This window comes from Rhipicephalus microplus, chromosome 6, assembly GCF_043290135.1.
Source record: "Rhipicephalus microplus isolate Deutch F79 chromosome 6, USDA_Rmic, whole genome shotgun sequence".
Taxonomy (NCBI): Eukaryota; Metazoa; Arthropoda; class Arachnida; order Ixodida; family Ixodidae; genus Rhipicephalus; species Rhipicephalus microplus.
In genome coordinates, this window is record NC_134705.1 from 191391060 (window position 1) to 191410580 (window position 19521).

The following is a 19521-nucleotide window of genomic DNA, read 5'->3' on the forward strand; positions in this document are numbered from 1 at the left end:
AGTATCGTGGGGTGCCGTGGCGTACGCGCTAACCTCGAAACCTTTGCCTCCAATGTCAATTTGCTTGACCTTGAGGTATCTTGAAGCTCTGTCTTGGTCCGGAGTGCTTGCCACCATAATGTTCTGCTGCAAGTTGGAACAGATGATGTCCTGCATGGCCTCCTCCTCTTTGATGCCGGCCGCTAGTACTATCGCGTCTGCCACGGCTCCAGTACCAGGTCTCGAGATATTTAATCCTCCACGTGGTCGTAGCACAATTTTGCTGAAGTCCTTGGGTAGTGGCGGCATGCGTCCAGCTCACACGATTGTATGCTTGGTATCATACCTACTACGACTGGCTCGAGCGTCTCCCGCAACGCCAGCCTTGGTCGAACCCTTGGCAGCAGGAACGTTAACCGCGGCTTGCTTATTCCTTGAGCGTCTCGTTTCGGCTTCCTTCCAACCCATGTCTTGCGTGCAATCCTCTCAAGAGAAGTCCTCTCCATCTACTTGGTATTCCATTCTCAGTTGCAAATCCTGGAACGCGCAGAGCGTTGAGTCACGTTGGCGCCGGGTCGGCGCATCGGCGACAATCACCTCCTTGGTTAGGCTTAAATCTCCCGGTGGCGTCGCCGTGTAAATATGTCCCAAAACGGTTTAAAAGTCTACTCACCAGCACAAAGGTGGTATCTGCTGATTTCTTGAGAAGTTATGCACACGATGGGACTGAAAACTCGGCGACAAATTCGTGAATACCACAGGAAAACATTCTTGAGAGCAGGAGCCGATCTTTGCGCGTCCGCACTGGTCGGCACCTAGAGCGTCTCCAGCAGTGCGGCATGACTCCTTCGGTTTTCTTAATCTAACCCCCGTATGCACAAACGCTCCTCGACTCGACCTTCACTCTTCACTTGACAGGGTTAAGCACTGCGCCGCCGCTCGGCTTAAAATGGCGTTGCGCAACTCAGGAATCGCAGCAGATTATCGCTGATAGGCAGTGACTTGTCGTCGCTAGAGACGGCGCTCCCATCGGCTTTCTCAAGTGAAGGTGAAGCGTTGCGTGAAGGGACGTTCTTAAATACGGGGGTAAGCCGAGTATGAAACCTTCATCCAGGTGCTTTGGTAGGGGCAGGGACAAGCGATGTTGCCAGAACGAGAGCCTCCTAGGATAAATGGCTGTTTCCCGACTTCTCCGCTAGGGGAAGAACGCATGCCCCAAGGCATCGGGGCGACAATAAGCACGGGACCGGTGCAACTTCGATGGCCACATTCGTACGCATGCCAGCACGTTTAATTCACGTGGGACGCACCCATAAAATCCTGTTAATTATAAGATGTCCGCTTAAGAAGAGTGTCTCCGTTTACCGTATTATCTCACCTTTAGTACCAGTACCCTCGACCTGGGCATTTGTGGTGTCTTGGAGGCCACATAGGCCTGCTTTTTGTACCATTCCCAGACCCTGAGTGCAAGCTCATGGCCGTTCGCCTTGAAGGGGTCTTTGTTGTAAGAATGCAAAGATAACACTGCGGATGTCATTGTAACTAAAATTGTGGAAGTTTGGTATCGCAGGAAAAAGTAGAGCAGGAACGAATAAGAAAAAAGAGTGTAGAAGGTAAGGGACACATGCTTACCGCTATCAACTTTCCACTACCATGTAATTTTCTTGTGATGGCTTTTTTTAAAATAGTACTTTATACGTATATATTCTTTGAACTCGCTGTTATAATCATTCGGATGAATGATACACCAGTCGTTTAGAAGGTAAGCTTTCCGTTGAAATGTGAAGAGTGAATTCTCAGAGCCAATGAATCAAATCAAGCGTCAGATTTTCTTCGGCCTCTTCAATGATACGTTATAAAGACGCACAAATAGGTAGAAAAAATATTTTCATTGTTTATTATAGGTAACTTGACATAATGCGCATGTGAATGGAAGCTCTTCAAAGTCTGGAATTGTGGAGGAGACGAGTTACATTTTTTTTGTCTTCTTGATTTGTGACCTCGTGAAATATGTTTAGTTGTGCGTTACCACATACATAACAAAAAAATTGGAGCATTTTGCCAAGCTAGGCCATCGCTCTGCATGCTCGATGTGCTGTCATCTCAGATGATTTCGCTGATGTAGGTGAAGTTACCTAGAAGGAAAAAAAATGCATTTTTGAATTCTCGCTTTTATTGCCAGCAGGCAGCAAAGAAATACAATGTTCATATGCCTTGTTAATATAATGTCTACAATCCCGTACCATTTGCATTCCATACACTGCGTAAAGGTTTCACATCGAATTGCATGATTCAAATGTCACTTGAAGCACTTGGGCAGACTAGCGATTATTATTTTCCACCGTGAGTTTATTATTGCACAACAAGCCAGGAGAAATGGGATGTGAGAACATGCTGTAGTCGCTGTGATATTTTATGTCTTGTAGGTCTACGGATAAACGCTGTTACAGTAACAATGGTTTGTGTTTGGCCTCGTGAACACACAATGTGCCACAGAATTGTTTCGCGTGGTTATAGTGGAGAAAGAGAGTAGACACTACAAGCTAACAGGCGCTAACCAATTTATCGCATGTGTGTGCTTACTTACTTGTCGATGTGAATTAGCCTCGTACGATTCTGTGATGTGCCCAGCATCTGTTCGCGAAGTACACGGCACAAGATGCTATCCAGATTACACGAGTATGCCGCTCAAGTGATTGGGCTGATTACCAGAACGCAACCCATCCGTGAAGTATTCATTTTCAACAAATATGCTGCCGAGTTTTACGCTTGGCTAATCTTGATTGCCCGGCTCACTTGTAAGGGTTCTGATATCACGTGTGTGTCTTGATGTGGTAGTATTTGTACATAGTGCTATCCTAATGCGACTCGCATTCCCGGTATAATACTGCTAGCAATTCTTGCTTCCGCTACTTGTGTCATCAAATGAAACAAAAATTTCATTTCATTGTCAGCTACTGCGCTGGCACTAATGTATACACATATAAGTAAAACAGCATGCTCGTTTTGGCGGATCATCTACTTAATAGCTTTAGTGTTATTAACTATAAACTGAATGCTCTACGTAGTCAGGATTATGATGATGATGATGATGATGATGATGATGATGATGAATGTTTTACGAGCCGATATGGACGATCTCAAGTTTACAGAAAGTGCTTATTGGATATTTATTGCATGCTGAATATAGCCTAGGTTAACATATTTGTAGGGTGACATAGCCCAGCTTCAGTGCGGAGCAGTCAATTTTAAGAATTCAGACAGCATTTTGCGGGATTCGGTAGGCCACGGCGATAATGTAGATGAAAAGTGATGCTGATCGCGAGAATATTTTTTTTAATGTTCTTTAGTTTCACGATTTTTCCTTACCCTTGCATTCGTTCTCGCAGTCGATCAATGTGTCGAATCGATTCTTCTTGCCAGAAAAGGGTGAGTATCGGGAACTCTTGCAGCTGTCCGTTTGTATATCGTAGTAGTATTTCTTCACGAGTCCTAGGCTGTTTTTAGGTCCTGGCTCCGTGCACTTGCTTCCGGAATTCACTAAAGACAAGAGGCGGGAAAATGTAAAATTGGTGGTCATTCGAATAGTTTTCACTTTCACTTCCTGTCATTTTCTTGCACTGCACTTACCAAACATTTTAAGGATTTGAAAAAGACGAAGCACGTGAATATTATATCCGAAAATAGTTCTTGCGAATTTAAAATATTTTTTCACGAACCCAAATAAAGCATTCCGGCAGCTTCAGACTAGTGGCGCCAAACGTGAAGGAACTGCAGAGCTGGGTAGGCTTTTTTTTTTCTTTCGTTTCATTTCTTTGATCTCCTTTTTTTCTTGTTCAGCCTTCCCTGTGTTGGTCCTTGTATTTATTCCTCTGTTCATTTCTATTTATTTGCTTCTCTGTTAATAGAAATTCCTTGTTTTCTCTCTTTAATTCTCTATATTGATTTTCTGTAACATGCAAAGCACAAGATAAAAAGCAGTACTGCTAGGTTTCAGTCCGCTACAAAAACAAAGAACCTCACAACAATTGACCTTATGGAGCTCTACTCAGCCAAATAACTCCCTGCCTATTCTTTCTCCTGAATTTTCCGTTTCTCCTGAATGAAACGTACGGATATTCACTTCTGTTAGACGTCAAAACAGGCTTGTACTCACGTCCACACGTCTTCCAGCACTCGCTAGCGCTTTGGAACCTGTTCGGGTAGCCACCGCAGCCGGAGTAAACGAATCTCTCGCATCTCCTGGTTTGGGTGTTATATCCAAACACAACCTCTTTTGATCCGCTTGCGCACGAGTATCCGGATTTAATTGGATATGCACAGTTGTTCTCTACGTATTCTGTAATGACAAGCGTGGAGAATTCAAGTATATATATGAAAGTAGGCTAGATGTCTTGGTCGCATTTCTCATGTACGCTCATAGAACTTACAAATGCGTTTATATAATTTTTGCCTTTTGTAATCCGAATCATGCAACATTACTATATAGACAGGGCCTGTAAAGCTGATGTTACGGTTATCGAAGAATTAGGTTGCCACGAGTGCTATTCCGTGTACTTTTGCAGCATTAAGGTACAACTGTGGAAATGTGAAATAGATCGGTGTAATTCGATCAGCATTTGTTGGCGATTTCGTGAATCAGATGCCTGAAACCAGATGCCTGAAATGTTTACCAGTGAAACATCGCACGGAAACAAGGCGCAACAGGAACTGAATGGCAGAAAAACCATCCCGTGGCCTTTGTGCCTTGTCTCCCTCCGCTGCTTTACACGTAAACCTTAACTATCGCCAAACTATCCAACTTTCACCTTTATTGTTGCCTAAAATGACGTGACGCCCAGGAGAAGGGTTCCGATGAAGTGCAGGAAGAGGGAGTTTACATTTTCATTTTTTCTTACTAGCGTACGCGTTGTCATGAAACTGAAATAACTAGAAAAAAAAGAAAAAAAAACCCTCATGTAATGTCCCATGTGGGACCTTTGAGGTGTCATGAATGAATGAATAAATGAATAAATCATGCAGAAAGACGCGTGAATCTTGTAATCGTCGACTGCATTGGGCCAGAAATTTCTAGTGGCAGGTGGTCGAACGACGGAAAGGAGCAGGTGAAGGTGAATGCAGTAGACATAATATCAAAGTGCAAAAAGTTCATCACCGGGGTCGACCTGATGGGCCACTTTGTGTTCTGTTACCCCATTTATTTGCGTACAAGTAATATGAATCTCCATACTTTGGCACATTTTTTTTTTTGATGCAGCCTCTTGTAATGGCAGGGTGTAATATCAGAAAAATCAATGGGTCTCGAAACCAAGTCAGAGTTAAACACGAATATTGGAACATCTTCACTTCAAACGCCAACTGGTGTGCCTAACAGCTAGGCAACGTGAATGAGGAGGAAGCAAAAGAGAAGGAAGGCTGACTGGCCGACAGAGATGTAAGTTCACTCTGTTAGCCTCAAAAACGAGAGATATGACTTGCCAGGACATTTCCCCGAACACCCAAAACTTGGGCAAATTTAGAAATTGCAGAAAATCTAAAGTTTCGAGGTAACTCTCGAGTGAATTTGTCAAAATGCGGAGTTTTCCTCCTTCCAGGGAACAGCAACCGCTTTGTAATCTTCCACACCTGCTAAGACCGAAGCGTTTTGTTTGGGACAGCCATACATTGCCAGTTTTTTTTTATTGTCCACCAGAAATAAATTTTTGCCTCTTTTCTTACCCACTCGAAAGGCCAATAAAAACATTTGAAGTAAGTTCACTGGAAATATTCATCTCGGGACTGCGAATGCAATAGGTATAGCGTAGGTGGCTGAGGGTTTCAGCTAAGGTACACGAGTATTACAGGAAGATGTACTGTGTCGTGGCATAACTTAAAGCGCTGGTGACAAAGTGACTTCTGCTGCATGTCAGCTGATAACACCATATCTCTGTATTCACGATTTCAACTAGATGTGGCACTCTTTTCAAGACTGACTAACATTTATGTAGAAAAGGTTTATGTACATATAAGTGAGTACACACAAAGTGCGTAGCACGCATCATTGGAAAACTTACTGCCGCAAGTGCCCCAGCACTCTGATTCTTCGACGAAGTTATTTCCGTTTCCTCCGCATCCGTTGTAGTCGAAGAGTTCACACGATTTTGATTCACTGTTGAACCAGTAGTTTTGCATGCGAGCATCCGTGGTGCAGTTGCGGCCAGCGTGCTTCGGCAGAAAGCATGGATCTTGTGCAAACTCTACGAAGAAGGAAGATAAATTCAGGTTGCGTACTGCTATAGTGCATTGGATGCATCGCACCGTACCGCTGTAATATGTGAACGTAGGTGAAGTTATTCATGAGAGGTATAGTAAAGTACCTTAGGGTTTATGAGGAATAGCTGTATTGTGTGGACACAAGAGAGAAAGAGGGAGTAAGGAGAAAGGAGGGGAGGTTGGCCAGGGCTGAGCCCGGTAGGCTACCCATCACTGGAGAAGGTGGAAAGGGGAATGAAAGTAATAGTGGAGGTGAGATGAAAATTGAATGTTACAATAGAATGTTACAATAGATTGAAAGTTACAATATAATGTTACAATGAATGTTACAATGAATGTTACAATGAATGTTGCAATTGAATGTTACAATGAATGTTACAATGAATGTAACAATTGCATGTTACTAGGCGAGATGGTGTGCTTCCACCTTGAACAAACACTAGCGGAACAAGAACGAGGATGCGGAACAGCCCTGTACTCTGTCTTTCATTTCTCGTCCTCGTTTTTATCGCGCTAGTATTCGTTCAAGATGAGTTGCAGTAGAACTGTTATGCTTTGCGTTACCGTTCGCATGAACAAGTATGAACTTTTTCCACACTATTGTTCGTATAGTGCTTCGCTCCCGCAAACACTTGCACTTATCTGTCCGGCGTGGCATGCAGTAACTCTTATGGCTGCGAAAAGAAGTAAGTCATAGATTAGACTTGTTTAGTACAGTATAGCTTAGTCTTGTTGAGTACAGTATATCAAGGGGAGGAGGCGCGAAGTAAGGGTGAGAAGAAGAGAAAGGAAGACGTCAACGTCATTAGCTTTGCCACTTTCCCAAGTCTTCGCACCACCTGTTCGCAGCTGATGTGATTTGCGTAATGGGCTCATTGCACAAGTTTTGATGTAAAGGATAGTTTCGCATTGCATGAATTAGTCTTTGGATTTCAAGATGAATGTCTGGTTAAGTCAGTTGTGGTGACTTATAGCGTTTTTTTTTTTCATCGTGAACCAGCAGAGCAGCCACAGACTCTTAACCATTGGTTATAAGCGAGACACGAAAAGTGTGCGAGTGTCAACGAAACGGCATTCGACATGCAGCACAACCGTGTTAATGTTCTAGTGCTGAGAATTACTCGTGTTAGCTCCAATGAGGCCTCGCCAGAATCCTTATTAACGAACGTGTCGTTTTACGAGCTGCTTGATTATGATATGAGCCAATAGTCCTCGCATAAACCAACACGACGTCTTGGTTTGAGCGAAGGCGCATTACGATCAGAATCGATTATTCTGACGAGGCTGCATATGGAGTCGTTGTTGACGTTGCTTTCGTGACTTGCTGTAAAGATGGCGCGTCCGTTCGTCTTCCACGTGTCTGATGTACCATGTTGTTACGCTGTGTTTGGAAGAGCGGCAAACTGAGTGTTTATACAAGAAAAAAAACTAGTTGCCGTATTTTTAAGCGATGTTTTACAGTTAGATAATCCCTGGTTTTGCCAGCCTATGTAAACGGATTGACCAACAACTACGGTGCCTTAGCGAAAAACGAGAAAATGGACGGAAAAAGAGCAACGGGACCGCTCATGTTGTTTCTCTTCCACGCCCCCCCCCCCTTTTTTTTTCATTTTGTGCTAAGTAAGGACTTTTTATCTTCTTTTTTATACAGGTATGAACCGACTAGCCTAACAGCAAGTACTTCTGCGCGTATGTATCGTATCCCTTTAAAATGGCATAGAGGAGATATTGGGGAAAATGTAACCTTGGGTGGAACGCGGATGAAATCATCTCACGACGAAACAGTCGAGACGTTGAACCATCACCGGCTAAAACGTTTCGCGAAAAAGTCCTTCTTAGTATTCAGCGTTGATGTGGTGTTTTTTTTTTCTATGAAAAATAAATGTTTTGAAACCACAAGCTGTACTAATGTTGACTATTATTAGTCGAAGCAGCTGCGCTTTCGTTATATTCTCACGCATTGTTTTCAACCAGTTATGGAAACGTCTTCGTAGGCAACTTAGTGTTGTTACGCTTTGATATGCACACTAAAAATAGTCAGTTTTCGATCACAGGGGTCAGTTGTTTTTCTTTCACCATGAAGGCCACCTGTGACCGTCTGATCGATTGGTGGCCACGATCACGTCAGATTTCCATATCCACGTCTCAGAGGCCCAGCCCTAACAAAACAGCATTTTGTACGGAGGCCACAAAAATGCTTGCGTCCTCTCGTGATACCGAAGACCACACGGATGTATTCACAATAATTAATGTCTCGGGTTCATAGCAGCATTCCTCTATCAAAGACCACAGGGAAGCTGTGTAAGCATGCCTTTAGAATAAGTCCACACTATCGTTACAAAACAATCACAAACGGAAGGCTAAAGCGTCCGAGGCGTTTTCTTTCTCATTTGTAAACAAAAATGAAACAATTAAAGTGAAATAACAGTGTTTTCAATCAAAATCGATAAAATAGTATACCTAGTAAACGTCAAGTATAGGTTTACTGAGACGTTAGGCAAACAGTAAAGATCTGAAAATATAATTTCAGCATTTTTAATTACTGCAGTCAATTATTTCATGTGCGCGATGCACACCCGTTGGTTTTGTGTGTAAACACCCTTTTGGCATTATTACATGAATTATTCTTTCAAAGATAGTTGTCGAAATACACCAGATGGTTGTGATTCATCGAACAATTTATTGTTGATGCTAACGAGAAACTGTTCGCTATATCGTTCACACAATGTTCTAAGCATTGTGGTTTCAGTACTGCGTAAGGGAAATAGAAAATCACTGAAGAGGGCTAAGATACGAAGCATACCGGGCTAGCAGACTCTCACATGCCCAGTAGTCGCGGAACGGATCTCTCATTATTTAAGGGCGCGGTGAAATTATATATGTCTTTAGAAAATTCGCTACGTTAATCTGCCGACTAGTGGCTTTTTACAGGTCCTACTTTACAACTGTAGATTAGGTTAAAATGTAAATTATGTTCCGGTGCTAGGAAGTACAAGTTATACCAAACATATCGAGTTAGTTCATGCACACGATAATGATTGAACAAATGAAATCGCTGAACCTTCCCGTTCTCGTAGCTTCCATAATCAAACCTTTGAATGTTTTCACGTGGTAACGAAGTTTACAAATAGTTTGTTGTCCCTTACGGATTGAACTTCCGAGTTTTTTTTTTCCACTGAGCACTGAATATTTTTTTTGTTTTCCTTTTGTGTGTGCACCTATCCTCGCTCCTGTGACATATGCATCAGAATCGCAGTTTTGAATAAATAAATAAGTAAATAAATAAATAAAAATAAATAAATAACAAATAAATAAATAGGAAGCTTACTGCCACATCGTTCTTCACACTCTTCTATCGTTGCGAAATGATTTGAGTTTTTGTTGCAGTAGATGTAAGACTCGCATCGTTGCTTCAGCGCGTTGAATCTGTAGCCCCGATATCCAGCGCGGCAAACTTGCTTGGGCTCGGGCAGTGCACATAATCCGAGTACAGGATCTGAAATACGAACGAACCACACGTTTTCATTTAAAATTTTTCCCGTAAAAAGTTTATTGTTTTAATGAAAAGTGTTTCATTTCGAACACCATGATTGATGACTGTCTTACGAGTATACTCTTTTTATCGCTTTCTTATGTTGTTGTTCCCTTTTCATGCTAGTACACTGCCTCTAATTGTTCAGTGATTTCAGACTGTGTTTCTTAGTTAAATCCTTTTTATTGTCTTGATAACGTTGAAGCTACTGTAACATATATTATTGATTATTACGTATGCTAAGTTAGCCTTTTTACATGGTGTTCTTAGAGGAATTTGAAAGAAAATACAAACAAATTATAAATAAAATTTCCCTACAAAAATTCTGATACATTTAGGTTTTCTCAATTAGATCCAATATACGAACTAATAAAACGCGTTACAATCGGACAGCATGACCAGGAAGTTGCAGAGACACCATTTACTGAGCCGGATTAAGAAGGTTTGCCAATAGAGATAGAAAAAAAAAAGCTTAACGAATTCGTGTGCGTCGTCACTGCTAGAAGACTAATAAAGTGATGACATAATTCAGCCAGCCTTCTAAAACTAAGCGAAGTGAGATGCTGGCTACGACACATTACATCCGTGAATCAAGAAGTGCAAGTATGCCGCGATTTCCTGAAACACGAGACATATAACACGAAATATACGCCTCAACCCCAAGTCGCTTGCGATGCGTGCAACTATAAGATATTTCCATTATAATGACATCAAAATCACGTGAAATAGCCTTGAATATTCGAAGTACCCTGAAAAAGATAAATATTTTAGATCTGCTTAATCTGCAAGTAACATAAGAGGCATTTCTTTTCTGTTCTGCTCTGTTCTAACTGTTTTTCTGTGGAGAGGTTGAGGTCCATATTGCCTCGGTTACTCCATATCAATAAGTTCTGCAGCGAAAAAAAGATAATACTGAACGGTACCTAAAAGTGAACAATCCGAAGAAAAAAACATAATAGCACACTGAAACCAGTTGAAATATCATGCCCGTTCACCATTTGCTTGCAGCAGTTCACACTGTCATAAACTGTTCACACACACACCATTCTTTTCTGTACTGTCAGTATATGCACTAACACATTTCATATATGTCGATCCCTGGCTGTCTATGACAGGCGCTTATCCAGTCCGCTCTCCACTAAGAAGTCTGTCAGGAAGATGTTCGCCTTTTTCTGGAGATGCATCTCAGGCCATGGTCCGAGTAATTTTATTGTAGTGTGGGGCCGTCTGTCCAAACTTGCTAATTTGCTTCTTAATTTTCCTTTTTCATTCGCGTATATAACGCACTCTAAAAAAATACGGGGAATATTTTCTTCCGCATGACCACAATGGCATTCCAGGGAGTTGGATCGACATATTTTGTGCAGGGAGCTGTTTGTGTATGCAACTTCCAGTTGAAGTCTGTGGATAAATATCTAAGTCTCGTGGGAGATCTGTCACTACGAAAAACGTTTTGTGTGGATCAACTTCATAAAGTACCGATTCCTTTCATTTAGGTCACGTATTTTGTGCAGGGAGCTGTTTTTGTATGCAACTTCCAGTTGAAGTCTGTGGATAAATGTCTAAGTCTCGTGGGAGATCTGTCGCTACGAAAAACGTTTTGTGTGGATCAACTTCATAAAGTACCAATTCCTTTCATTTAGGTCTATCATAGCACTGCTCTATCGAACAATGGTTAGCTCCTTGCGTTATAAGATGTCAAATATGCGCCCTGCTTTGACCCATAGCTTTGGGATTTAGCTGGCGAAGTAATACACTCATAGTGCTGGCTGGACCTTCAAAATTCACTTGCGGTGCACCAGCTTATTGGTACCAGCTTCAGTGTTAGTAAGGACGCCTCACCTCTGCATTTCTTGTTGCACTCATCTATGTTGTCGAACTTGTTGTCATTTCCGAGGCAACCTCCGTAGTGAAATGTTTCACACTGGAATGAAGTGGAATTGTAAAACCACATCTTCAACATTCCCCTGCAGATTCCTGGGTCTGGCTCGAGTTCGCAGTTTTCGCTCGGGAAGACTGTTCTGTTTACAGCCCATACCATATCTGCAAATAGAAAAGAGGGCCGAAGGAAAATATATGAGGCCACACGACACCACGTTCGAGGTTCCGGATTTGATTCGGGGCCACGGTGGCTGCATTCGAATGGGGCAACATGCAAGAATACACGTGTGCTTACATTCAGCTGTTCAAAAGGGAACTCAGATGATGGTGATGAAAACGTTATCAAGGTCGAGAGAAATCCCAAAAGGTGGAAATTATTCAAAGCCCCCCCCCCCCCCCCCAACACACACACAAAGTGCACCTCATAACCATGCGGTCGTTTCGGCACGTCAAACCACAGAAATTATTATTTTTGTCCCGGACTTCATAGAGTTTCCCAAAATTAACTAGAGGGCACTCTGGCGCTGCGATCGTTCAGCGACCATGGGAATAAGGGGTAGTACACACATTTGCCTAGTCTTCGTACTTGCGGGCGGCGAATCGTACTTGCAGTTTTGTTTATCACTGGTTACGGTTTTGTTTTGAAAGAAAGAACGAACCCTTTTGAACTTAGGGACCTTATTCGAAATGGTAAGCCTAAAAGAATAAGGTTGTGAAGCGCAAACGGTGAACATTTGCTAATTTATGTTTTCGTGGAAAAACAGCTCCAAGCCACACGAACACACACGGAGCCAGAAGCAGGCCATAAGTACGAAAATTAGACAAATATGTGTACTACCCATCATTCCCATGCTCGCTGAAGCACCGTGTGTTGCAACTCCCATAGACGCTAGCGCCAGAGTTCTCTCTAGTAAGCGTTGTGGGAAACTCTATGCCGGACTTGTACACAGCCTCCCACAGCCGGTGCAGCGGTGCTCTCCCGGCTACGCTTCCGCACATGCTGCGGGATTGCCCGGCACAGTACAGACGCAATAACACCACGACCCTTTCGTCGAAGCTCCATGAGGCTCTTGACGACCAAACCTCGCTCTTGACGACCAAACCTGGGCGACTCAGCACGCCCGTGAGGTGGTGTCGAAGCAAGCCCTTGAGGTCCCCTCTTGGGAGGTTTAGGCCCGGCCACCTAAACCTGCTGGTTTCTTATAATAAAGTTTATTCCTCCTCCCCTTAGTTATGGCAGAAACAATACCGCTGTTGCTTTTCTGACGATGGCAAATCCCCTTGTCGAATCGTTGCCTCTAAAGAGATTAGGCATTCAACTACTTCTCATTATTTCAAGGAATTTGTGCAGAATTTCATACCATAATGACGTATGCGCACAGTTGAGTAATTGCATTGCAATTTTTACATTTACTTTGTCTTTTTGTTTTAAACAATTGCCATGAAATTAGAAGTTTGAAATGTTGCTTTTAAAGTCTTAAGATGTTGCTTTTTAAGAAGATAAAAAGTTCTGTGACATTTTAAAAAAACATGAGCAAACATTTTTTTACGTTAACGCACACACTTCACACGGTTCATGAAATATGTAACGTATGTACCTTTAGCTATAAAACGCAGCGTGCAGGTTAAATGGGAGTGTTTCGTAAATACGGTCACCTTACAGCCCATTTTAAAATGAGGACGAACGATGCTGACACCGATGCCGATCAGCTGTGGAATCTCTGCGAAACGAACTTCGAATGCGTTCGTTTTAATAAGTAGTTAGGCCCAACTCAACGCTGTTCCACTGACGAACACTTCCGCGCACGATTATACACTCTAATATTTGTCCGTGTGAATGTTGGTGTGATCAAGGCAGTTCTGATGTGCGCCAAACTACTTCACCATCAGAAACAAGTTGTGCACTTCGTTTATAGCCCTCTAAACTGGGTTAAGCATTCGATCATGTGCATCATGTGCAGAACTAATCGGTCCCGCTGTCGTCAGGATAGAGAAACTGACAGCTGGTCAAGGAAAATGTAATGCATTCTGTAATTAATCTCTAGAAAACCGGCCAGCCTTGCAAATTATTTATACATGTTAGTTTAGACACTCTGAATATCTGTATACCTCCATGAAAAGGTACGCGTTACGACAAACATAGTAACGTCACGCAAAAATAAATATTCGTATTCAGCCAAAGCTATAGTGTCCGTTAATGGACTGAATTATATCAAATATGGGAATTCGTGACTTACTTAGTGCGTTGCAGAAGAAGAATACGCCGATTGACGTCAATGGTTTCATATTGAATCAGTATTTTATAGCAGAAATGCCACGCCTAAAATGCGAAGAGAGAAAGACATTGTGAGAAAATGTCACATGCAGTTCCGACAAAAAGTTATGTGACAATCCTTGAGTCGTAATGATACTATTGAACGCGCAAGGAGGGACTCAGCCGAAAAGAAGACTTTGTCTCGTGTGTGAAACACGTATTTATGTCATATCCATTCTTGTGCTCAAAAATACCATCAAACGCCGACTAGGCCCCAAAAAAAGCTATTTCAAGTCTAAGGCGTGAAATTTTTTTTATATTTTAGAGGGGTGGTTTGAGGTCTTGAATTGCCAGCGTATAGCTCAAAGAAAAGTAAGAACTGTCACAAAAGAAAAAAATTCTAGCTGGCGTTAATGTTTATTGATTGTTCTTTCTTGCGCTGAGCTAGCAGAGTTACTTCGTTAACTAGGGCAGTCGTATTTTGTGTTAGATTGTCATTTCAGATGCAACCCAGCCTTATACACAATAAACCTGGTCATGATGGTGTAGCGGTACTGCAAAGATGTTTTGGAACCTTGAAATCGCTATATTCGTAGGCGAATGGTTATACATTTACATTATTCAAAACAGTTTGCTGAAAATCCTCATCACCATCATCATCATTAGCCTGACTAAGTCCACTGCAGGACAAAGGCCTCTCCCATGTTCCATGCTGAAAATACAGCCTCTTAACTAAGTAATCATTTCTATGAGGACTAAAATGAAACTTCGCTTCTGAAATGCAGCTCTAAACTGCCTATCGGTACGATAATATTCATAGTAAAGTATTACTGCGTTCTTGTAATTAACCAGAATGTGCGGGCACTGGCTACGAGCTGAAGCATCGTCTTGATTATGATACTCGCGATGACTTACGTTTACGCACTTCTACCACAATCTGTTGAGCTAGTTCTTTTATAGTTTTAATCAATGTTGCTTTTACGAAGAAGAAAAAATAACACAGGGTTGCTCGGTTTAATAAACGGTATCACTTAAGATGATTTCACGTGACCTTACCTGAAAATCAGTTATCCCGTCCCCTAAAACTCGTATTGAAAGAAACACAATATATTTGGCTTACAAAGTATGAAAGGGTAGGATTCGTACAGTCTGCGTCACTGATTAGGACGTAGTAAAACTTCTAAACTAGAAAACTGAGATTGCTCAGCTAATTCGTTATTCTTTTTCGGATACTCTTAGGCAAACTGCAAACCTCGTATACATTTCAGATTTAAAGCTCGTTCACGCTAGCGCTTAATTGATTAGTGACAATCAGAAAAGTGTCTCTGGCACTTAGAACTAGGAAACCATAAAACGAAAAGTATATATTGCAACTTACCCTCTGCTTCAAACAGTCGCTTGTTGCGTTGGGATGCGTGCGGCAAAAGTCAGGCTTGGTGCAGTGTTTTCATTCGATTAGATCGTGCTCTTTTATAATTTTTATCAGCAAGGGAGGATGTGGCGAGACACCTTCAGGCGTGACGACCGATTAACAAAGCCAAGTGCGTATTTCCTTAACAGTATGAATCAACAGATTATATCAATAGCTGTACTACTTCTTATCTGCATGGCTATACGGTGTGGCGATAAGAACTCGGCACTTAGGTCTCTTGGTGACCTTTTCTATTATTTATTCGCCCGTGACATTTGCACAAACCGACCTTTAACGCCTTTATTTGTGCGCCTTACACGCGTATTTCATCCAGTTGATTGCTTTGTGCACGCGTCTCGATAAAGGGCCGTATTCTCCCGGTGGTAACGATGACCCCTTTTATAAAGTATGCACTTTCGGCCTTGCTTTCTTATCGTTATGAGAGCTTGCCATGAGTAAGAGTGATTTAGATGTTATTGTTTTTTGTAATTTAAATAGGTAGGAGTCATAGGATTCATAACTGTGATGGCCAAAAACTAATGAATTTTTCTCCGTTTTTTAGTGCATGCTTCTTGCGTTATATTCTGGGTAATTTTTTCTGTTACATGCGATATACCTTATTCTTTCAAGTGGCGCAGGACACTTTATAAAGGTGCTGCCTGTGCAGTGATAGGCATCAGACAATACATTGCATCTATTCCAAGGTACGTGGCACTTGTCTTTCACTTATACGCAGACAGTCACGGCAAGTAAAACCTAACGAGGAAAACTTCAAACTATCCCTCTGTTAAGATGGTGTTGTCTATTTCTTTAATGACACAGTAAAACGGAATGTGAAATATATGATATTGTGCATCAAAATTCTGACAAAAGTATACAGGCTATTACATGATTTGATCATATGTCAGGTTTGTCAGGGTTTATATGTCAGGGTTGTCATGGTTTATACAAAGGGGTGACATATAAGAGGACTCCTTAAAATAATGAACGCGTTTTTTTTTCCCGCAGATAGATGAGTTGAAATTAAAGGCATGAGAAATTTGAGCAGTTATTTCCTTGTTAAATTTACAGCAAACAATGTTTATTTTCTGACTTAAGCGCTAAAACAGTTTAGAAACTGAAGCTGAATTGGCACCATTCTCAATATATCCGCCTATTGTCTTCTGCATGTGCCATGAGGCTGTCTTGAGGCTGTTAATATTGTCTTGAACTGTTTGGTCGATTATACTGGGAAAGTGGTATTTGGTACGCCGTGAAAGTTTGTAGCACATATTTAGGTCAAGTGTCCAGAACGTGGTTCTGCTCCTTCAATGTCTTCTTTCAGACGTAAATACCTTAACTGGTCCGCTGCTCCAAACTTTATATTGCATCCTCAGGGCATAGATAAAAAAATAAGTGAAGTTAAATTTATAAAGTATTATTGACTTTTTGCGCTACCGATGGTAAACTTGATCATTAACTGAAACAGCAGTTGCCTATTCTGAGTTCTCTTAGTGCTAAACAACAAAATTTAAAAAAATCTTGGCATGTAAAAAAATGATGCATGGTGTATAGTTACCGCAGCCCTTTTATTATCACGCACCCATGCACAATGACAACGTTAGCTTTTTTCGTTTTTCAAGGTCTTGCGTCTGTATTTTAGATTATTATAGAAGCTTCCCTAAATTGACAGGCCGCTGCTTGGTGATCGAGGTTATAAGATAGCATCGATCACCACTTTTGATATAAATGTAAGTTATATTTTATTTCATTGTTAAGAGTAGACCTTATCGCTTTTTAGAGATAAGATGTGTTCGCAAAAAATGATGAACATTTCTATTGATCAGAAACTGCGGCAATGTCGAACATGCTGACTCCATAAAAAACTTTTGTTGATGTCCAGTTCATGAAAGAGAGAATGAGCAAAACTTCTTTTGGGCCAAGCGGAGGAATAGGCCTTTGGCCGAAACAAGCCGAGGGGGGGGGGGGGGATTCATTTTCTAGATTCCAGCCTGCCAATAGGCGCCATTATTCGCTCACTTTCGGTTTCTGTTCTCGATGCAAGCCTCAAACATGCCGCATAGAAACAAACATGGTTTCCAGAAGGAGTGATGCAAACGACACGCCCAACTTGTATCTCAAGGCCCCTTTAAAAGACCGGCAAGGTCGCCCTATGGAACCTCTCCACAAAATTTCTTAACTTCGCATGAACACTCCTTTAAAAAATTCCAGAAATTCACTTTTCTGTGAAAAGTGAATTTTCGGCGAGTGTGGAACAAAATTAGTTCCACACTCGCCGCAACGGCAACAGGTGGCACTGACTAATGCTCCCACGTTTGATGCACATATATACTCCATAAAAAGGGTGGGTGGAAATAGCTACCATGGTAGCTCAGTTGGTAGAGCATCGAAGGTTTTATTCGAAGATTTCAGATTCAGTGCCTGTCCACGGAAAGTTATCTGTTCATCCACTTGTGTTTCTTCACATTTACAATGACTTCTGATAATCTCCCCTATACTTTCTTTGGCATACTTGTCGGTCAGTTCTCATTAATTGGATGTATTACACGATCACTTTCGTTGGTGGTGAAGACTAACTGTGATAAATATTGTTCAGAGGGGCGATTGCGAGCTGCCGCTGCAACAGAGAGATCGCAGCCTACGTGGTCTCAGATCGAGAGAAACTATGATGAACGGTGTCTGCATAACGGCTCCCGATCCACGCCTTCCGTAGAGATTCGAAGTGAGCATCGGTGAAGCGGTGAAGCACAGTGAGCTGATCACGGCTGCAATAAGCGCGTGCTCGCCCACTAACTACGCGCTGCTATGGTGTGTAAGTGTATAGTCTTACACCTTTGCTTCTGTTTTTCTTTTCGCGAGGGTAACCTGTTGTGGGCGCGCGGATTCCCTTAGTGGCGGAAACACAGAATGCACCGTGTCGCTGTTCTGTCGCACTCACTTTATCGTGAATACCGGCAACTATCTCGTAGGCTTCAACTTTCTCATTACTACTGCAGCGACCCATTTTGCAGCCATCTTTTGATCCCGAAGGAGCTTTTGTAAACGGACCTGATCGCAAATGAAAGTAATGCGGTAGCCACATGCCGGGCAGTAAGGCGGCATTGCGAGTCCATTTCGAGTTCGATTCCACACAAACACAACTGTTAATGTCAGATGGCAAAAATATCTGATCACAAGAAGATAACGGTGCAATGGCAGGAAATCCCTGCGAGCTGGCAGTACTGATGCTTCGCTGGGCCGCACATCGCACCAGAAACAAGACACAATTCCGAAGCTAACGGGCTGAGGGGCCCACAGCGGCTCGGCTCGATCCCGCTACTGACGTCACCGCCTCACTGGTCTTTCTCTCCCTTGCTCCGCCACTTCACGGCGCTCTGGGGCATTCCCTCCGTCAAAGTTTGCTTGTTTGCACTGCCGTTGTTTAATAGAAAATTCGCAAGAAAAACCATCATAGGCATGTTGTAAGAAGTCGCAGATACCGAAATAGCAATAGATTCGCGAATGCGAAACCGCTTCAGTGTCCCTTTAACGAGGAAACTTTCTTGAATCGGTGAGCACGGTTTTGAAAAGCAACTCCTGTTGAAAACAACTCGTCACATTTCATCACTGACGCCAAGTAAGCCTTCAGGCCTTCACGCAAGCCTCCGGACCTCCACCGCGCAAGTCAAAGCAATTAATTGCCACTAGAGTGAACTTGTTTGTATGTGTGTGTGTTAGAAAAACAAAAAAAATTCAATGAAAGCAATGCAAAAGTAATTGATTACATTTTTGTAATTACTCAGTTACTTTTTGATAATTCTAATTAACTTCTGTAGTTAATATTGACGCAAGGCAAACGCAGTGTTCAAACTACGCGCGCTAGTTCGTGCGCCCCCCAAGGGACCAGCGGCTTGATGATGAAACAAGAAAAAGCCGTGACGGCGCGCGCCTCCTCAGCACGGGATTTTGATGAAAAAGAAGTGGTGCACCGCTCGAGGGTTTCTCGGAGATTGATCCTTTTTTTTTTGTACGAATAACTGTTTATTGGGGCGAACTTGTGCCCGAAAAGTAAAGGAAAATGTAGCCGCGTCTCTAACAGGCGAGCAGCAAAAAAGGATCAATCTCCGAGAAACCCTCGAGTGGTGCACCACTTCTTTATCGTCAGAATGCCGTGCTGAGGAGGCGAGCGCCGTCACGGCTTTTTCTTGTTTCATCATCAAGCCGCTGGTCTCT

At 42.3% G+C, this 19521-nt stretch overlaps 1 protein-coding gene across 1 annotated transcript; it reads right to left on the reverse strand.

Moving 5' to 3' along the window:
- Positions 1 to 1849: 1849 nt before the first annotated feature.
- On the reverse strand, positions 1850 to 15406 carry LOC119166746 (actinia tenebrosa protease inhibitors). Its single transcript, XM_075867338.1, has 8 exons — positions 15277 to 15406; positions 13882 to 13964; positions 11606 to 11806; positions 9560 to 9727; positions 6033 to 6215; positions 4136 to 4318; positions 3349 to 3519; positions 1850 to 2114 (listed from the first exon to the last, which is right to left on the reverse strand). The coding sequence occupies exons 2-8, from the start codon at positions 13928 to 13930 to the stop codon at positions 2083 to 2085; spliced, it is 987 nt and encodes a 328-aa protein (XP_075723453.1). The 5' UTR covers positions 13931 to 13964; positions 15277 to 15406; the 3' UTR covers positions 1850 to 2082.
- Between the last annotated feature and the right edge of the window lie 4115 nt (positions 15407 to 19521).